This window comes from Copadichromis virginalis, linkage group LG15 (genome assembly GCF_057382275.1).
Source record: "Copadichromis virginalis isolate Kocher_CV1m ecotype Utaka linkage group LG15, C_Virginalis_male_GT1.1, whole genome shotgun sequence".
NCBI lineage: Eukaryota > Metazoa > Chordata > Actinopteri > Cichliformes > Cichlidae > Copadichromis > Copadichromis virginalis.
The window spans coordinates 14,961,961-14,982,738 of NC_140632.1; the positions used below are offsets into that span (position 1 = coordinate 14,961,961).

The following is a 20,778-nucleotide window of genomic DNA, read 5'->3' on the forward strand; positions in this document are numbered from 1 at the left end:
AACAGACACCTCTGCTGTAGAAATATGCAACATGTGGACGTGTCCTATGTGTGTTTGTGTTCATTAAACAAGATCCCTTTTACACCTGCTATACATGATTTGATTTGTGTCCACACAGGTCATGCAGAGAATATAGACTGGCCTTTGCATTTGCAGCTGGTAATATTAAGCTTTCTACTTATTTGCAAGTAATTTCCAAGTAATCTACTTTATATGCAATTCAGTTTGGAGCAAACCGGCAGACTTAAACACTTAAAAGTTAGTTTGTTAAGTTTTAGGCTGACCAATTGAGATGGCGGGAACAGTCTCACCCTGCAGTGATCTCTTGCATTTAGATGTTTCATATCTCCGTCTCTCAACTTAACATAAGCAGTTAGATACTGTCTATTACTAAAGTAGTGCCAAGTTCTCACCTGCTCCAGTGCTGCAGGTACATGCTATAGCAAAGTGAAGCCCATTGCAATCTAAAATACAGCGTGTGCCTCTCTGTCCCTCCATCAGCCTTCCTGTCTGTGTACGTGAATGCTTGTGCATGTCACTAGTGTGGTTAGGTGCTCAGTGGGATGCCAGTGGCCTGCATGCCGGTAGAGAAGAAGTTGCTAGAAGGTTAGCGGGTTTACCTGGTCCAAGGTAGAGTACCTTGACTTGAGCGTGATGACCTCATCCAGGTGAGCCCTGAATTCTCTCCGTGAGGCCTGGGGGAAGCCACAGGATAGTCACTCACCTTCATAACATACACACGCATGCGTATACACACACACGTACAGACGACAGGCATACACTCCCACTCGGACTGTTGCAACACATCAGATACTAGTGTTTTAAACACAGCTGCACACACAGTCTGCTAATTTAGCATACTAATGCAACAAATACACACACACACACACACACACACACACACACACACACACACACACACACACACACACACACACACACACGCCAGAAATAAGCCATTGAATGACATACATTCGGCAGTCAGACAAATTTAAATAAAAAAAAAAAAAAGGTGGCAAACAAGTCACTGGAAAACTGCCAAAAAACTCAACATAAGGAATGACGGATGAGAAACAAAATCAGTTCAGTGGATCTGACAACAGTTCCAGGTGAGCTCTGCTAGCATAAATACATTTTTGAACTAACGTGAATGTTAAAGAAGTGAACCCAAGCGAGTGCTTGACCCTTGGCCCTACTCAACGCCGCGCTCGGTGTCTTTGTTTTGTTTTAATGATGTACATTTAAAAAAAGAGATTAAGCTTTATTAATTTAATTAGTTATTTTTATTCCTTAACTCATTTAGTTACAAATAAATATTAGAAAACATGCCTCTAAGTGCGTAATTATTTAAATTTTATACCCTGAGACCATAAGTTCTATTAAAATCAATAAAATAAAAAGACATATATATCTTATTTTTTAAGATGAGATTAAGATGGCCACCAAAAATATGAAATTACACATAAATACAACTTTAAATGATACGGAAAGTACCTGAGTAGGCCTGTGCTGGGAGCACTGCAAAAATTTCTAAATTACCTCAAATATACTGCACATTGGGCATTTCTGTACTGCAGTATCTTGTTACTTATATGCATCCCATTCCATACATGACAAGATCAGCCTAAGTCTAAAGCAAGATTAAGACTAATGGCATACATAGCACACTAAATAGGCAACAATTACTTTTGAGTTAATGTCCGATTTTGCATTTCAAAATAAAACTGAAGATAAAAAGTTACCTCTAATGCATTAGTGCTGAAAAAAAAATTGAAATTGAAATGTGCATTAGCTCGCTAGATAATTTATCTTTAAACACGTATTCAGAATCTGTAGTTTCATTACTGTGCAATTACAGTTAATCAATGGGCTTCAATATCACAGTGGACAGCGCCAGCACCATTTGACGCCCTGCACAGAGGTCATGTCTTTATCACTCACTGATCAGAGTCACTTGGGGCCATGACCAGTGTGCCAAGCACAGCAAAGCTGCGAAGCTTATATTTACCGGGCCTTTTCTCTTTTACGCGCTGATGAATGTGTGTCAGCGAGGCGCTTTAAAAAGAACTGAAGTGTATACACAGAGGGAGAGAAACATACTTTGTTTGTGCAACCAGTATCACTTTCATTCAAATACATAATTCAAGCAACTTTCAACTTCACTTGTGAGGTTGAAACGCGTTTGAGCAATATGCCAAGTGATGGACGTTTGTTTATTCTGGAGGCTGTGTGTGCATGGAAACCAGGCAAAGGGTTAGATACAGTATGTGTATGAGAATCAGACAACATTTCACTACAAGACTCAAATACGCACAAAAACACAGGGAGAAAAACAAAGGATTGTGGGTTGTGTGTCAAAAAACACAGAGAGACAGCAGGAGTGTAGCAGGCAAGTCAGCATACACACAAGGGAAAGGAAAGGAGGCAGGAAGCAGTCATGCCAGGCAGGAAATTAGAGGTGCTGTTGGAGAGGGAAGGAGTAGGAACTGATGCCACCATGATGACCGTAACGATGCTTTAGAACACATGCAGGAGTACCTCAGCAATGCTTAGGGTGGATGAACAGGAGGGGAGCCGCGCCTGGTGCCGCGAGAGAGAGGAGGGGAGAAGAGAAGAGGTTTAACAGAGCCAAAGCCGGGTTGAGCGGGGCACAGAGGCACACAGAGACTGGCGGGTGGAGCGGACAGCGCCCTCTGTCTTTCAGGAGGACATCTGCATGACAGCTCTCTGTGTGACTGTCTCAGGTAGGCCATGGCAGCCAAGGGCATGAAGGACAAGACAGGACAGGTCAGGACAGCAGGTAGGAGTTACATGGGGATTCATTCCCCATCAGAACAATAGGAGAACAGGTTTCACAGGAACAAAAAAATAAATAAATCACACATTAATGTAACATTTTCTTAGCCTCTCAATGCATTTTCCAGAATTGCCATGTTTTTAAATTTGACCAGAGAGAATCCACATGTATCCACAAAGCTCTCGCTACTTTCTGCTAAGCCCTTTCCAGAAATCTGAATGACCAACCTATTTCCATTCCCACGGTGGCAGATCCATCCATGCATATCTGTGAAACACCAAGTTCCACTTGCACCACAGATAAACACAGGGTGTCCTTCAGCATTGGGGCATGTTATAAGAATACCCAGGCAGGTTTCTCACTCCCAGTCTGTCAAATTAAGTCTAACTGAACAATTTTAAAATCATTACTGATACAGACATTTGAAAATCCAATATATCTTCTTTTTAGACACAAAACATAAACAGATTTCCCCAATCCTTGCTAAGAGAATATGACAATGCTATTTAAAAAATATTGTTTTGCTGTCGCAGCATGTCGGTGATTAGTCATTTATAGGGCTTTGGAGCGTGATGTCACGGGAGGGGGCGTGACCGCCGAAGCGCCATTTTAGCAGGCCAAACAAAGGGCTAAAGGAGCGAAAACACACAGATAGCATCAGCAATGGTTCGCACTTGCTGTGTTGTCGGTTGTAATGTGAGACTACTACCCGACTTTACTGCTTTCCCCATGGACTTTGCAAAGTGCCCTCTGGTGGACAGACTATGCAACATAACCGTTAATAATTCAGTTAAAGAGTGTTTCTACCATCTCCATTGTTCTTTTACATTTCTCATCAACTGGCTATTATAAATGCTGATAATGATTTCCTGTTTTTCACCAAGCAGAGGGTGAAAGCAATAGTAAAAAAGCACATGTGAAGAAAATGAATTAGCGACTGAAAAAAATAAATAAATTGCAAAACTCAAAGATTTAAAACGCAACTCCTAACATGGCCACACTAATGCCAGAGGACACCTTTCGCATGTCTCTGCAACACCAGGGATGAAAATGTGTTCAAATAAATGGTTGCAAAACTAGATTATCCCATCATTTTGTATGTCACCATCCTAGACCAGGGCACTTTGTGTAAAAGCAAATATCAGTGTGATATAGGGCATGTATAACACACTCATTTGCTGTTGACTATACACTACTCGAACACAAGGTTTTACGTCACGTGTAGTAGAAGAACTGAATTCACCAGAGGTGCCATTTGAACTGAAAAAGAATGCAAACCTGACCACAACACAGTAAAAATGTCAGTTCTACAGTCAAGACAGATGTCAGTCACGGATCCAACATGCCTCCAACTGCAGTTTCACATCACATGTGACATACTGTTAAAAGGACTCCGTAAGCCAAAAGCACATGGGGAATAAATGAGGCAGTGTAATTTATTTCTACCATCCCCAGGTATCACCTGTTACTGCTCCACTGGGGTCACCCATGATTGGTGTATTTTTATTCAAGCTGTGGTACAACACTTTAATAACAATCCCTTCGCCAAAAGGCACATGAAATTTTTTATTAACTCCCCTAATGAAGCTAGAAGGAAGTTATGTCTCAGCCTATTTTAGGGTGATATTTCAGGACGGTGCTCGTAGACTATCCAGTTTATCTTACTTTAGAGACACTGAATCATTAGATTCATCAGATTTCAGAGATCAGATTAATTTGATTTATTAAGATGATCATGTGCTAGTCGGAAAGCCAATCCCTGTGTCTATGACAACTGCTCTACAGCCTTTCATTCATGTGCTAGTTTGCCAAAATATCCCAAACAAAAACTGCACATAAACGCAGCCATCTGGGTCGGCTGTTTGTTTCTGGTCGAAGAGCCTTCCAGCTATGACATATCACTGGGAAACCCATTTAGAAGTATTACATCTAGTCCCCAAATAATGCCTAACATGAAAGCAAAGCTCAGTATGAATTATTAGCAAAGTCATTAGACAGTTCCTGACTTTTCCTCATGAATCAGTAACATTTCAGATTATATAATAAATAGCCTTTGTAAAGCAGCACTGTGAAGGAGATGAGCATCTCATCCTTCCTAATTGAAATGCTCTACATTCACAGCAGTTGCCCTCATGTGGCTCACAGCTCAGATAATGGACACTGGCAGGAAACCATAGGAGGTTACAAATTGAAACTCAGAAGTAAACTACACAAGGTTTTCCTAAATACTGTAGCGGTGAGGTAGGGCTCAATTCACTACCATAGACTGAATACATCGATTCTCTTTATTCGAACCCAGAATTTTAGTCTACCATGTTCTATTAAAATCTAATTATATGTATATGATAGCAGTTGTGTAGACTGTTAGATGAGGGCTGTTTTTTGAGTTTATTGTGGTGATGGAGGGTTGGTCTCAAGAATATGACAGTGTTTTGTAATGAAACTGGGTTACATAATCATCCACAAGATGTGAGAAAGTTCCCTGTTAAAGTACAGCAACACAATGCTAGCAGATAGATCTCCAAACATCAGAATGTTACTTTGCAATTAAACTCTTGTGATCTACAATTTTTTTCTATGAAATAAATTAAGGTGTTTTATAAAATAAAGACTTTCCAGTATAATACTGTCAGGTTGTCATTAGACTGTTATTTTAGGTTCTTTCCATCTCAAATCATCGAAGGCTTTCTGCTCGACCATCTCTGATTTGCTTCAAAATTTTATGGTATCCATCCATCGACCAATAATGATTTCTACTAAATTTTATCTTCATACATCAAATACATTTTAAGATAGATTTTTTCAGCTTTCATGCTTTATCACACAAATCTGAGGCACAAATCTCACATCTATTAAAGATAAAAGTCTAAACTTTGGACTGGCCTTTCTTACCATAAAATTGAATCATATTGCCAAAAACAGCTAGTGACAATTTCTGAATATTATATAGATATATTGCACTACAATAAAAAAAAAAAACGTATACTCTACTTTATTACATGATTGTAAGGTTAACGTCAAAATATACTAACAGACATTAAAAACGCAACAATGTAGCATTTTCATATAGTTTACTTCTCTTGCAGCATTTGTTCCAGGCAGCATGCCGATCTCTTGATTGATCCTTACTCGTATTGTGTCAATCACATCATGTGGACACAACAAATCGGCTACTCTCATGAAATGAGCTACCAACTCCTTTTTCTTTACTCTTTTTTTTTTTTTTTTTTTTTACTTGTCAGTTGTTTTGCTATATTTATTTGTATTTACAACAAAATTTGCAGTGGTAAAACATCTAGAAAAGTATTTGATACATGATAAATGAAATGTTACAGATATAATTACCTACGTCCAAATTTTAAAGCTCAAAGATTTTTGTCAAACAAGCTCATTTGAGATGGAATGACTTGTAAGATAAGATATTACTCTTGGCCCAGAGATATCAGCCAAATGTTAACACTGTTCTCAGATACAAAAACACTTCACAAACCACATCACACGTGTGCAAAAATCAAAATGTAACAATGATCATAACACCTCTTAGGTAATAATTTTTGACAAATAACAATGTGTCTTTGCACTCGCTGAAGACAAAAAAAATAATCTAGTATATTATATTAAAACGTTGTTTACACAATTTCTTTTCATCAATTTTTTTTACAGCACAGCCTCTGTTTGGAAAATTTTAATAGTGAAACGCAAACTAATTTCTTCAGAAACCATCATACACAGCACTTTAAATAAAGCCATCAATGGGCAGCTAGTTCACAAATTTCTGTGTTGCTATTTGGTCAGATTTGGAGACATGCATTTAAAATCATCTATGTGAAAATGGGGTTAATAAATGTCCCACTGTGCTTCATATTACACACAGTGATATTCGCTGGGGTTAATGGTTCCCTCATCTCTGCAACAAAGGTAAATGTGAAGCTAGCATGACTAGTATTAATAGAAAAACAAGGTGAAAGACAATGTTAACATCAAATATTTCCAAACATATTAATAGGGACAGTAATAATATTCATGCATCAGAATGCCACCCAATCAGTGCTGTTTCATGTTCATATATTTTAACTGATACATCGGCACTGCAATGCACTGAGTACCTCTTAACCTCATAACTGTGTTTGTAGTGTTGGTGCCTTTTGGATCCTTTTTGGACCTTTGGATTTTGCATCATTTTAATGCAATTGTCTAAAAGTAATGCGGCCATCCAAACATTCTGTGCTCAATTTCTAAGAGTGTGAATGTGTTATTTAATTTAGGTCTAGCAGATGCACCTTGCTAATCTGTTTACCTCATAACTCACAGCTCAAGCAGAAGTCTAGAAACTAATGGGTGACATCATCATGCTGGATACCTTTTTTTTTTTAAATGCAGTCTATAATTTACTTACAGTTCAAAGTATGAAAGTAAAAGAAGAAGAAAGAAGAGAAAATGTAACACACTTAGAGTTTCTGGGATTAGATTACACATACGTGAGCTGAATTATAGATTTAGTTTGGTTGAAGTAAACATTTTTTGAATGATATCACCAGCTGATTGTGCAGGTTTATGATGAGCTGCTTTCTTTACTTGTCAAATTAAACTTTCCTGCTGTCACTGCTTTAAAGTAATTTCAAGTTTTTTGCTTACAGTTTCAAAACAGAGTTACTAAAGAAAAACAAAAAAACAAACTCTGCTCTCCAACAGCTCCCTCAAGAATAACTAATATTGGCTAAGAGTCCACACTGGAAAAGCCAAACAACTAGTAGCCAGGCTGACCCGGAGCATGCGCTGTGTGCATCTTTATCTTGTCCCGGTCATTCATCACAGCGCTCCTATGGCCATGTCTACATATGTTAGAAATTAATGAGCTACTGAGTGAATTTTCAGAGAGCGTGGCATTAGCACAGCTGATTTGACAGGCCTGTGTTATATCGCTTACCAGTCTTCCCCGCTTCACATTCCCAGCCCACATGGTGATGGAACACACTCAGTACAGCTGGTCAGACAACTCATCCACTCTTCTTAATGCCTTTCCTGTCTGTCTTTCTGTCTTCTCTTCCTGCTCTTGTTCTGTCCCGCTGTTCACTGCACTTGTACGCTTTCTATTCTCCCTCGACTGCCCTAAAGGCAAACGCTCTGAGTCAGTGGGCGTGAGTAACTCGAGACAAATATAATATCGCACACGGTGCACGCAAACTTCACACATGCAGATGCGTGTCTGCGCTGCATGTGCGTAGAAGACATGATATTTTAAATGGATGACGCTGACATATAAAATATACGCTCCTGAATATCTAATAATCTCGATAACAAAAGTGGAAAATCCACCGTGTGCGCACATGCTCTTTCCACACATGAACAAGCACATTCGACTTATTTTGATTTAAAGCCTACAGCAGTTTGACCCAAATGGTCAATGGGTTCCTGGAGCCAAATAAAGGCAGGGAGGGCCAACTGTGTGTACATTAATCAGAGACAAAAGAGCACTTTCCTCTTGGCCATAGCTACTTTCATCTGGTCTTTTCAACACTCACACTTATTACAATACAGTCGGTTCCCTTTAAGCTTTCTCAGCCATCCTTCTCTTCTGTACCTGACATTTTGCAGCGCAGTCACTCCTCACAGCTAAATAACATCAGTCTACCTTTTTCATCCAGTTACTGAAGGCTGTTGTGTCTCTTCTGAACACTCTGACATCCATGTTTCTGCTTTCCTTAAGGCTACATAAAGACCGGATTAAGCAGGTTTATAAAAGGGAGAAAGAGTAGACAAAGAGTCTAAGGGTCTCATTTCTCAAAAGCAAAAAACTGTCAGTATGATGTGAATATTTTAGTGTCTCCAAAGTGAACCAGCTTTTTTCGCGTATTTTCTAAAATAAAAACAATAAATCTGAAAATCCAGTGCAGCAGCCAGTATTGTTTTGTCTGGTTTCAATACACAGACACTTCTAAAGCAGTCTTGTAAAGGACTCATTTGAAAAGGAAACAGGGATGACGGATTCTGTCACTTAAAATTTTCAATATTTCAAGAAATGTGGTTTCTTTGCTTCAGCAATATACAACTATCATTTCTTTATGGTAACAACAGCCCTTTACGTTTGGCCCCAACCCTTTGGTGACCAAACGACTATTAGACAACCTAAAAATACACCAACAATCAATTTAAAACATATCTATAAGCAAGAAAGCCAAAAAGCTTAAAATGTCCAACTTATCTTTTAACAAAATGCAATTTTCTGGATTCATTTTTTTCCTAATGTAAGCTGTGTGTGGTTTTCTTTTGGTCATCTCTTAGTCCAAACAAGCACAAAGAGGCAGAGCTCTATTTTATCCACAGGTTCTCACAGGCTCTACAAAGCATAGCCTCCATAATAGCCATTATTTTTGCCGTACCTGACATTTAGCTATTAGTGGCATCATTCTCCACAGTTACATCAGTATCTTGCTGCTTCTCCTTGTCAACTGTATAAAGCCATCATGGATTTCTGAAGGCGCTGCTTCCACACTTCTTCATCCATATTGCCCTCATTTCCATTTACAGTAGTGCTCCAGCTAAGCTGCTCTGTTATTGCCTGGAAGGAAGCACATGATAACTCCAGGGACAAGGAATAACAGTAAAGGCATCGGCATCATGGGCTTTCTGATTCCTGTTCTGCATAAATTGTAAGGTGCTTTGGATAAAAGCAGCAGCTGAGGGAGGAAGGGAAATGTGGATGGAGTGTCATCTACTTCTTAAGTGACTGACTGACTGCTGGAGTGCAGAGCCCTATGAGATATTGTGTCGCTTACTCATACTCATCATCCTTTCTTTGTCTTTTTATGTAACTGCCACCGTCCAACACGACAGTAACACCACCACCAAAACATGAGGCACATAAGTCCCTTACTCTTTATCCACACTCTGCAGCCCACCGCTAGTTTAAGCTAGTCAACAGTATCCTACATTACTCACCCTCCTACCTCCTAACTAATCCATGGCCTGACACTGTACCTCCTTCAGGCGTCAGCTTCCTCATCAACAGCAGCACACATGCACAAATAACATTTGCAAAACACAACGCTGCACACGCAATATATCCACCCCCCATGCCCACTCAGCTAATAATACAAAATCCTTCACTTATTAAACATGGACACAAGCGACCTCCGCACACACAACCCTCCACACTCAAAACCTGTAAACACTCTCAGATATGCAGGAGGAAAGACATTACTTACCATCTTCTGCCTGGAGTCGAAACAGAATGAGCTCCCCAGCACATGCACACACGAACACACACTTTTACACACTCGCTAACTGTGAGAGGGTGAGTGAGGAAGGGTGAGCAAGAGAGTGAGAGAGAGAAAACGCGATAAGAAGGGAAGGCAGGAGCAGGAAGGATGCAGAAGACAGAGAGAGTGGCGAGGAAATGCAACAGCCAGAGAGACAATGAGGAGGAGGAGAGTGAGGAGGAGGGCATATAGCTGCACATACGGTGATGTGTGCTGTCCTAAATTGTACATGCATGACTGAGGTCTGTGTGTGTGCGTGTTTATGTGTGCGGGAGTGTGTATTTCCCATGAGCCTTTCCGTTGAGGGAAAGTGACAGATGTGACTTTCTCCTCTTCACGATCATCTTTCTTTCTTGCATCTTTCAACTTTATTCTGCCTCCTTCTGTCACATTCACACTGATTTGAGATGAGTGAACCGGGGGAGGGGAGAATGCTGAGGCTAAGACGAGGTGAGCTACCGGACTCAACCTCTGGGATGGACAGATGAATAAAGACTGACAAAAAGACACAGGCCAAAATAGCTGAACTGTCCTTACTGTTCACTCTGTGTGCATTTTAATTTCCTTCCATCACCCTTTCGCCACCTCCTACTCTCTCCCAGTCCCCTGTCCTCTCGAAGTTATTAGCTATCTATCCCTTTCACGCCCTCCCACTCTTTTCTTCTCTCCTTCTCTCTCCTTTCGCCTTTCTTACTTTCTCACTCACTCCATCATAAATCCTCCACACCTCCAGCAGGCCAGAAGACGAGGAGTCACATTTATGAGCCTTACTGCAATGGAGGAGGACAATAACACATATCTAGCACTATTGCCGCTTTGCCGAAGACACATACACACACACACACACCAGCAGACACACAAGCGGTCACTACTGTCAAGTTAAATCAAACATAATAAAACTTTCAGCAGAACACAAAGGCATATAAAAAATCCTATCTATCACTTGTGCAGGGGAATAAACCTTAAAAGAACGACGATGCGAGCTGTAAAGAAGCGCCGGAACGTCACACTGCGCCTTCGCTCCAACAGTAAAGTATCTCGTAACACTCTCGCCCACTGCAGCATACAGTAAATAGTAGAGTAAAAGAAAAGAGCATTAAAGCAATCAATACATTTTACCTGTACTATGTGTGCTTTTATCAATTAAGTTTGATTAGGATCTTCATAACAATGTACTGTACTTTACCATCTCCATTGGAAAATCTGTCCTGGTTTGACGTGCTGCACATGCATTAACCACTTCCATAAAAGAGTCGAGGCTGCACGCAGGGCAGCACCACAGGCCACACTGAATATGGGATTTGTGAATGGCAGTTTTTAATACCATCTCTAATCTATGTGGCACCGTTATTGATCCTAACTCTTCACTTAAAGGTCACAGGTCACCAAACTGCATGCTCAGCATATTATCCTCATCTGAAACAAAACTACAGCCATACGCATTTAACTGGCTTTAACTGAATTTTTAACTTTTTTACTTCACTTTTACTTTGAGTTTTAATCACGTTCTGTTCTAAGTTGTCATACATTAAAATGAACTGAGGCCATTTTCAGTTATGCTTTTTCTTTCTTACTTTCTTTGACATTACCCTTTTAATGAATCTTGTAACTGCGTGAACTGGATAAAGGCGCTAATGACCGAATGGCAATATCTGGGAACTAAAAAATGAAGCCGAGGCAGAAATGCGAAAAACTGCAGTGCAACTTGAAGGAGACTCCCATTGTAACGTCAACAAACACACAGATTCTCATTTTTTAAAAATGCTCAGTTTTGCAGCACAGAAAATGAAGCACACTTACAGCCTGGTACAGATGTTTTCATAATGTAGGATTCTCTGCACTCATGTAGAGTACTAAGCATTGCTTTACTGCTTCAATATGTTATTAAGGTGTTAAGCAGAAGTCAGAAGCTGCTAACAAAATGCACTTGAAGTCAATGTCAGACTGTGCAATGCTCAGAAAAATGCAAAAACAACCCCAAACAAACAATCCAAGGCTACATATCAGACTCTACAGGCCTTGGTTAGCTTGTTAAATGTTAAAGTCTATGACGGCATAATTAGAAAAAGACTGATCAACTATGGCTTGTTTGCAAGGGTTTTTGGGAGAAAGATGCTTCTCTCAAAAAAACAAACAAGCAAATAAACACCCCCCCCCCCCCAAAAAACAACAACAACAACAACAACAACAACAAAAAACATGCCAGCACAGCTTAGTTTTGCAAAATTGCATCTGAACAAACCACGAGACTATCCAGCACATTAGCGGCGGATGGTGGTTTGGGCTCATTTTCCAGCCAGATGAACTGGGCACCTTGCACTTATTGAGTCGAGCATGAACCCCTCTGTATACCAACGTATTCTACAGTCAATATGAGGCCATCTGTTCAACAGCTAAAACCTGGGTGAAATTGGCAGCACCAGCACATCAACAGCAGAATGGCTGAAAAAGTACAGAATAAAGTTTTTGCAACGACCCACTCAAAGTCTAGACCCTAAACCAACTGAAATGAGGACTTTAACAGAGCTGTGCATAAGCTAATACGCACAAACCTGAATGAACTAAAGCAAGGTTGTAAAGAAGAGTGGGCCAAGATTATGTGAGAGACTGATAAAGTCACACAGAAAACAATTACTTCAACTTATTGCTGCTAAAGGTCTAAAACCAGGCACACACACACCTGGCTTCATCTTCACAGTACCAAACTGAGTGTAGATGACACACAGAGAAACACCTGCATACCCACACTGTACCACAAACTCTTACCTTTGGACAGTCAAGAGTCATATCTCCTGTTCAGGGTTACAGAAGGAGAAATCTGCCATACAAGCTTACAGATCATTGATCTGTCACGCATAGAGCCAGCTGAGCTGACACTATAATGGGGCATTCGCATACAGCCAGGGCATAAATCATTCATGTCCTGCTGACAGATCACTTCAGTTTGTCAGTGATCCTCTGTCACTACATATTTGCAAGTGATGATGCTGTGATCTGAGTACAGACTAGGCCCAGGCCAAACTGCATGTGCATTCTTTTTTTCATGCTCATGTTATACATCACGTTAAAACGTGCATTTTGACATCTGTCAAACTCTTGCAAGGGACAGATTATCAAGACTGTTGAAAGCCGAGCTACCCAAAAATAGAACAAAATCAGAGTAGTTACACTAAAAGGAAAAAGGTGTGGAAAATTCAGATGAGTGCAACAAACAAACAGCTGATGATTAAGTCAGAAAAATAAGAAATGTGTCATTTTAAAATTTTAATCAAACATGAATTTATAAATATTAGACTCATTCCAACCCAAATCAGCTCATTTTTAGAACATTTTCTGCTCGACCATCATTTTAGTTTCATATATCAAATACTTTTCAAGAGAAAAAGTATATATACTTATATATATATATATATATATATATAAGTATATAAATGGCACGTCGACCCCACTTTCAGGCTTCTTTTTTTCCCCACACTGAAATCTGCTGCAATGTTTGAACACGCATATCTCAAAAACTCTTAAATATAAAAGGCTGAAATTTTCACTGGTCTTTCTTAGCTTCAAAATGAATCAGAATCTGTGATTTAGATACATAAAAAAGTCTGAATATTGGCTAGTTAAAATATGAAAAAACAAACAAACCAAAAAACATCCAGCACTCCTGCAAAGTTCCCTATTACAGTACACACTAACACAGCAAAAGACAACTAGTGACAATGTCTGAATGATATATAGTTGGATTTCTCATAAAATCTCATACTGTAAAATAAAGCACGTCGAATACTTTTTAACATGAAATTTTTAGGACACAAAAATGAAAAAAAAAAAACCCAACCCACTTTCATTTAAATTTCGTGCTATTTTAAGCTAATATGACGAGTTGTGTTGTACCACAAAAACAAAAATATTGATAGATGGTATAATCTGAATATAACACTGTTCTAGATGGTACGATAATGACAGCTATGGACAAATCAGAGATAATGGAGCGGAAACGGTGTAAAAATCGAATGACCCAGGTCTTGAAAATGAATATTACTCACATATTTAACTATATTATTTTCTGAGCTATAGTTAGAGTCTGGAAAATCCATACTTTTACTCTATTTTGACAGACACTCTGAGAATTTTATTTTTGTTGTAAAACTTGTCATATTTGCTCAATACAACAAGAAAGTTGAATGAAAATGTAATTTCCTTTGTTTTTGTGATCATGAAAATTATTTAATATATGAAGCTGAAATTTCACACCAATAATTTTATATGTATAAACTTTGCACCATAAAGCTTTTATGCAAATTGGAGAAGGTTGAGCAGAAGGCTCGTGTTGGTTTGAATGACCCATTATTTCTTTCATAAATTTGCCTCTCTGAATCTTCGATGAAGATGCTTTCCCATTTTCCATGATCAATTGGCAAACTAACAGTTAACTGGTAATTAAATTTACTGTAATTAAATTGATTGCATTCGTGTGTACATTAATATTCCCTGTTGGTCTGCAGCAGTCAGCTGAATGTCAAATATCCACGGTGAAGGTTACCGAAGTGGTTTGGGATGCAAAGTGACTCATGTCCTACATTGCAGAGGAGGACGTGATTTCCATAAGCCCTGGCTTTGGCTCCAAAGCCATACATCAAACCACTAATAAAAAGAAAATGCTATAGGACCAGGGTGGAATGAGGCAGTGTCCTCTAGGTGCTCAGCCAGCACCTGTGCAAAGGCACCATCTGAAAGTGAGAGCATTGAATATTTTAATCAAAATAAATGCTCAAATCTGACAAGCTGATGGGATGTTTGGAACAGTATACAATATATTGACGGTAAATAATATTGGCTCTGGAAAATGCGTGGCGATCAAGGCGAAAGGTCTGATGGAAAGGGGAGTGTAGATGTACAGTAAGGGCAGCAGCCACTCTAAGGCAGGAGTATTATTTTAAAAAGGAGGTGAAACTTTAATTCAATACTAAAATATTCAATTCCATAAAGAACTACTGGCAATAGCGCCAAAAGACGGCAGTGATTATAAAAGTCTTTTACCAACAAGAAAACAACCTCACAATGTAAATGAAATATTACGTCCTCGTTTTTGGTGCTGAGTTTTGAACAACTCAACTCAACTCAATCTACCGATAGGTAATCAATAAATGAGAGTAAGAGCAGCCACGAAGTAAATACTCATTAACCACTTCATACTTTCCTTACTGGGGAATTTTAGCGCTTTTATTGGATGACTGATGAATCAGTGAGAGGAGTATTATACTGGATTATCAAGGTTACATTAGATATTGCTTCAGATATTGCTTCCAGTCAATATTGGCAGCAAATGTGATGCTACCCAGAAATCAAACAAAAATGATTTCAGACACTTTGAGTTCAGCCAAATGTTCATGCAGAAATGAAACCTGCTGTGACTGCTGCATAAAACACAGAGAATCTACTTACATATCAACTTGTTACAGCAACAGCTCCAGGGATTTTAAGAGACTATGTCTTTACAAAAACCAAAATAACAGCAAGAAAAAAACCTCCCAAACTTTATACAAATGAACATAAAAAACCTAACTAACTAACCACTTAAGTGAGAATAAGAACAGGAGACACAACCCCAGAAAACACTGGCAAAACACACACACACACACACACATTGTCAGCCATCCTCTGAATCAAAGCCCTATCTCCCATATGGTTCATTAATCCAAACTCACCATTACGTAACTGTACTAAATGCTCACAAGAGTGGAAGGGTACAACTACTCTCCGTACATCTTGTGCATGTGCATGTGGCATCTTTCCGTGTGTGCGCAACTAAGAAACCGTATGACAGAGACAGAAATCTGGTTACATGAATGGTTTGTAAAGTTGCTCCTGAGCTGTATGCTGTGTGGGGAGTGTGAGAGCAACACAGACACCTTCTGTCTGGAGGATGCGAGTCAAAATTTATTACATGCAGTGTTTGTGTGCATTCCAAGTTGCCGTGCTGCAGCAGACACACAGGTCTGACCATCAGTTCGTTCCACACGCTGCACTTACGCACAGACTTTATACTTAGCAGCGAATCCATACGTGCAGGATCCAAACTCACACACACGGTGTTGATGTGCACATTTAAAAGTGACTTCATTATTGCAAACACATTTGCTGTCCCCTTAAAAACAAATAAGACTGCATGCATAGTGTCATAACTTGACAAATGTGACCTGAACTTAAAGTGCTAACACACCACCTCTGTGGATTTATACACGTTTCTATTTGGCAAAAAATAAGTGGCCCTTTTGCTTCTGTTTCGCTCTGTGAGCTGAGGTGTCGGATTGGCATGTATAGAAAACGCAGCAGCAGCTCGGGCAGTGACAAGATTAAGACCTACTTCATACCTTTTCTTCTTAAAGCAACCACACAGCCTTGCCAACAAGACCTAGCTAACAAACTAACACAGCCCACAGTGGCACATGAAAGGCATCAGTGAACAGAGCCATTCTGGCTGTGGCTCTAGGGACAGTGTGTACATACTGTCAGCAGCCGCTTGCAATGTGGGAATTTCAAAGAACATATGGCAGCTTGTCGCTGGGTAAAAGCTCATGTCAGAATCTAAACAAGCTAAAAGCTGTACCTAGAAAAGCCATTAACTGCCTGTTATCTGCCATTCACAAAAACACACATTCCCAGGCATGCACAGTACACACAAACCCTGAGTAATATGGCCGGAATGTGATCATGACAAGCTGGCGATAACTCAAATGGGGTCATTCGCAAAGAAAGGTGGAGACACATGTGTGCTTGGGTGTTGCGGGAAAGGAATGGGGTGAGGGCTACCTCGATGCATTAGTGGAGCCAACAGCAGCATTAAAGCTCCCCACTGTCCAATTATTTACAGCTCCACACTCTGTGGCTCAGTCGAGGTCAAAAACACCTTGGCTCTCTAAATGTGATCAGCGGGATAGGCTGCGATCACTACAAGCTGTGGACCAGAGCAAGAGGAAATCTGGAGAGGAACGCAACAAAACTGAGTAAAGTGTGGATTACACCTATAGACCGTGCATAAGTGATAAGCGTATCTGAAGCATATCTGAAAAGCAAAGTAAATTACCCTCCCTCTCATCTGATTTAATACAGTGAAAAACAATTTCCCTAATGGACTTACGGCTTCAATCATTGTTTTTCAGTTTTATTCATAACAGCATAATACTCATTTTGTAAGTTATGGGCCCTTTTAGGTTAAAAAAGAATGATAAAGCAATGATAAAACATTAGGAACTTTTCTAGGGTCAGCGAAAGAAAGAGGAGAATCAGAAACTGTATTTCTAAGTTTAGCGCTAGTGTGTTCATATTTACACACAAAATAATAAAACCCAGAGACAAGGAAGTGTGTTTCACCAAAGAACTGATATTCACATACCATCTTCTCAAAGTTATTAACCTCAGACCTACAGTGCCTTGCTCAGTGGCCTCTTGGGAGGATGAATATTTTCAAGATTCATTTTCACCAAATAGATTTAACAGAATCCTTACTCACTACACCATGTCATGACTAACTTCTCACTGCCTCACATCTTGCTGCTTATTTATACTTGCAAATATCTTTAAATATCTACATATCTAACAAGCCTGTTAGAAATTACTTGCAATGATTTATTGCCTGTCTGACCTTTCACCACTCCATGTACACCCAAACACAGCACAGCAGAAAGAGAGAGCACTGTTCATGGCTGCTTCCTCAGTTGCATGACCCATCTATGCACCCGCCCTCCCTCCTTTGCTAACATCCCATCCCTCTGTTCCCATGGCAACCCCACTCATCTATTCCCATGGCACCTGCCTGCTGTCCGGGAGACACACGGAGACGCGACACTGACAGATGAGGTGAGAGAGAGAGAATAGAGAGACAGAAAGAGAGACTTGACACCATTTGGCATTTTAAAAACCTGCAGGAGAGATCAGTTAAAACAGTCTTTTCACAAAGAATTGTGCAAATGTTCAGTTAAATAGCCACAACGAGACAATGCCAGGGGAAAAAAAAAATGGGAATACATATAGACGACATGTTCAAGTATCCCATTAAAGCAAGCCCAGAGCAAGTGCATAAAACTGCAGTGAAACCTGCTAAATAATACTGTTAGCATCCAAGCATAAAAAACCACAACCTGCTGTCTCCATAAACACACTCACACATAAACATATAAAACACATAGAAGCAAACACAAAACATACAGAGAAACACAGACACTTATGATGCTGTGACACTGAAACCGGTCATTGAAGTGTGTGTGCGCTGTTTACACAACATAATCATTTTACACAACATCACATTTACTAATAATCAGATTTTAATTGTGGAAGATGCAAAAAATAAAGATTTTAAGAAAACATATTCCTCTCTATATTAAAAAGAAATAATATGATGAACTCTTGGTTTTGTCCAGTATTCCTATTCCTGTACAAGTCTATAAGCATTAAATGTTTGAGTCAGGGCATGACAAATACAACTGAGCTGTGGGAGACGAACAGTAGGGCTGAGCAGAAGGGAAAAATGGGCTAGGGGCGGCCTTTGTTTGTTTGTGTGAGCATGCATATGTGTTGCTGGAAGTGCATGTCCTTGTACTTCTCTCCCAGTGAGAACCAAGTACACAATCTGATTTGGGGCTTGGGTTGAATTACATTTACAATTAGTATTTACAATCAGATTTAGAGGTGCTTTAGGAACTGAACCAACCATAAAGCATTAGAGTTTTCTCTTGACCTTGACAAAAACATTCAAGATCTACTTACCAGCTTTTTCAAGAGTTCAGTCAATGTCTGCAGCTTGCTGACATTCAAGCTCAGTAGCTGTCACTACTGTGTTCATACCAGTTTTAATATCTGTATGTCATTTTGGCTTAAACGTTAAGAATAAATTAGACAATTTGCGGAAAACCTGAATATAAAAAAGTGGAAGTACTTAACCAAAGAAACCTTGAAAAGTGCTTTGAACAATGTAGGAACCATCGAAAACGTTCTTTCCAAGCGAGTTTCCCCTCTACATGCACATATTGTGAATCAAATTGTACACAATTTTTCTTCTTCTTGTGTATTTCTGTCTATGTTCACTGGCTGCTACTAACGTTCAAAAAAATCATGGACTGTATATCAAAGATGGATGCAGCTACTGTGATGTCACTAAGTGGTCCTTTGAGAACCCTCAAGATGCATTTTAAACCCAGACATGTAGAACGAAGAACAAACCAGATTTATTTAGCTGCTATGCAACCTTTTTCAAATTCCCACAGAGTCACGTGTTGCCAGACAGCAGCTAGTCACAGCAGAATCCAGCAGACCCCGTTTTACTTCCCACAGTAAGATACCTCACTCGGTTCTCAGAGAACCAGAGTTATGTTGGTTACCAAACATTTTTTATAGATTATACGAACCGGGCTCAGAATTAACGTGTGCTAGAAAGCATTTGATCTTTTAAACAGAGCTTGGGTGACTGTTAAATAAGTTAATTAAGCTATAGATTGTAAAGATAGCTGCATTTTCCATGAAAAGCAATCCTGTTTCATATAACAGCTTTATAAACAGCTGCTGAGCTTATCTAGCAAAAATTCTATCTGAATGATAACTCCATGAGCAGCAAGAGCTAAAGCTCAGCTTTGGTAAAGTTCCTCCAAGTTTGCTTAGGATTACCGGTATTGTTCGCTCGCTTGCTTTAAGTCTGTTTTTTTCTAGATGTGTTCTCTTCACAACTGAGCTGCAAACCTTATACGGCTGATGGTTAACGTAGCATTTTAGATTCCCTGCTAGTGTAATTACATGCCGATGCGTGCCACTGGGTGTACTGTATGCTTACTTACTTTGGGTGTGGGACAAGAAGCGGTAGAGAGGCGGGAGGTGGCCTGGGCACGGGGTGACTCTGAGGGCGTGGTGCTGAGAGAGGCCGCGTCCCTGGGCAACACCTGCACACCCCGCGAGATAATGGAATCTGGGATCTGAGATCACATACACCCAAACACAAACGCACATGCATATAAACACCACGTACGCACATACACACACATACCATGAACCCATAGCACACATCCTGACATTGAAAATTCAAAAAGCTGCGCATGAATAATTCCTACAAACCTATATACATGTAACATGACCGTGAGGACAAAGTCTTTCAACATTTTTAATAAAATGCTAGAGAAAAATTGGACCTTTTAAAAAGAACATTGATTGTGGCTGTTTGGTGGAGTCTTACCAAGATCAATCTATGACTGGACAATGAGATGAGATGTTAGACTGAGAATGGAGTCATTAAGCAGGGTCCAGGCTGCAGACTGGAGGAGTATGGAGACGTACTTGATGTTACATGTGAATGCATAGAGTATACACAAACCCACACACACAAACACAAAGGCAGACAGTCACAACACCATGATATGTTAAAGTTATCTGAGGAGCTTCTTTACGTTGTACGTCTCATCCAAGAAGCTTCTTCATTTCTGAGACTAAATGGTGGAGAGTCCAATTTTTAAGCGCTAGCATGAGTTGTCGCCTAAGAGGATTGTTGACCCAGTATTGATCATGCACCTCATCGAGGTGTGAAAAAGGGTGTGGGTCATTATCAGCAGAGGTTTCGGGTGAAACCATTGTGAGACTGTGCCTCATCCAATCGTGTGACTTATTGAGATCAACTGACACAAGATGTGAGTGGGCGTTAGGGCGTCTGGGAAGGGACAGTTGGTGTTGTAATGCTGATGTTAA

General features: G+C 39.8%; 1 protein-coding gene across 8 annotated transcripts in view; it reads right to left on the reverse strand.

Annotated features, from left to right (window-relative positions):
• The window catches only part of gphnb (gephyrin b), a 110,530-nt gene that overhangs the window by 22,483 nt on the left and 67,269 nt on the right, over positions 1-20,778 (reverse strand). For 4 of the 8 annotated variants that reach the window (XM_085432133.1, XM_085432129.1, XM_085432127.1 and 1 more), the window contains exons 8-10: positions 19,881-20,015; positions 2,539-2,580; positions 621-695 (exon numbers count right to left, since the gene is read on the reverse strand). In XM_085432133.1, the coding sequence (XP_085288259.1) occupies positions 621-695; positions 2,539-2,580; positions 19,881-20,015 (252 nt within the window). The remainder of the gene's footprint in view (positions 1-620; positions 696-2,538; positions 2,581-19,880; positions 20,016-20,778) is intronic. The other 4 variants (XM_085432132.1, XM_085432131.1, XM_085432130.1 and 1 more) reach the window with 2 other exon arrangements.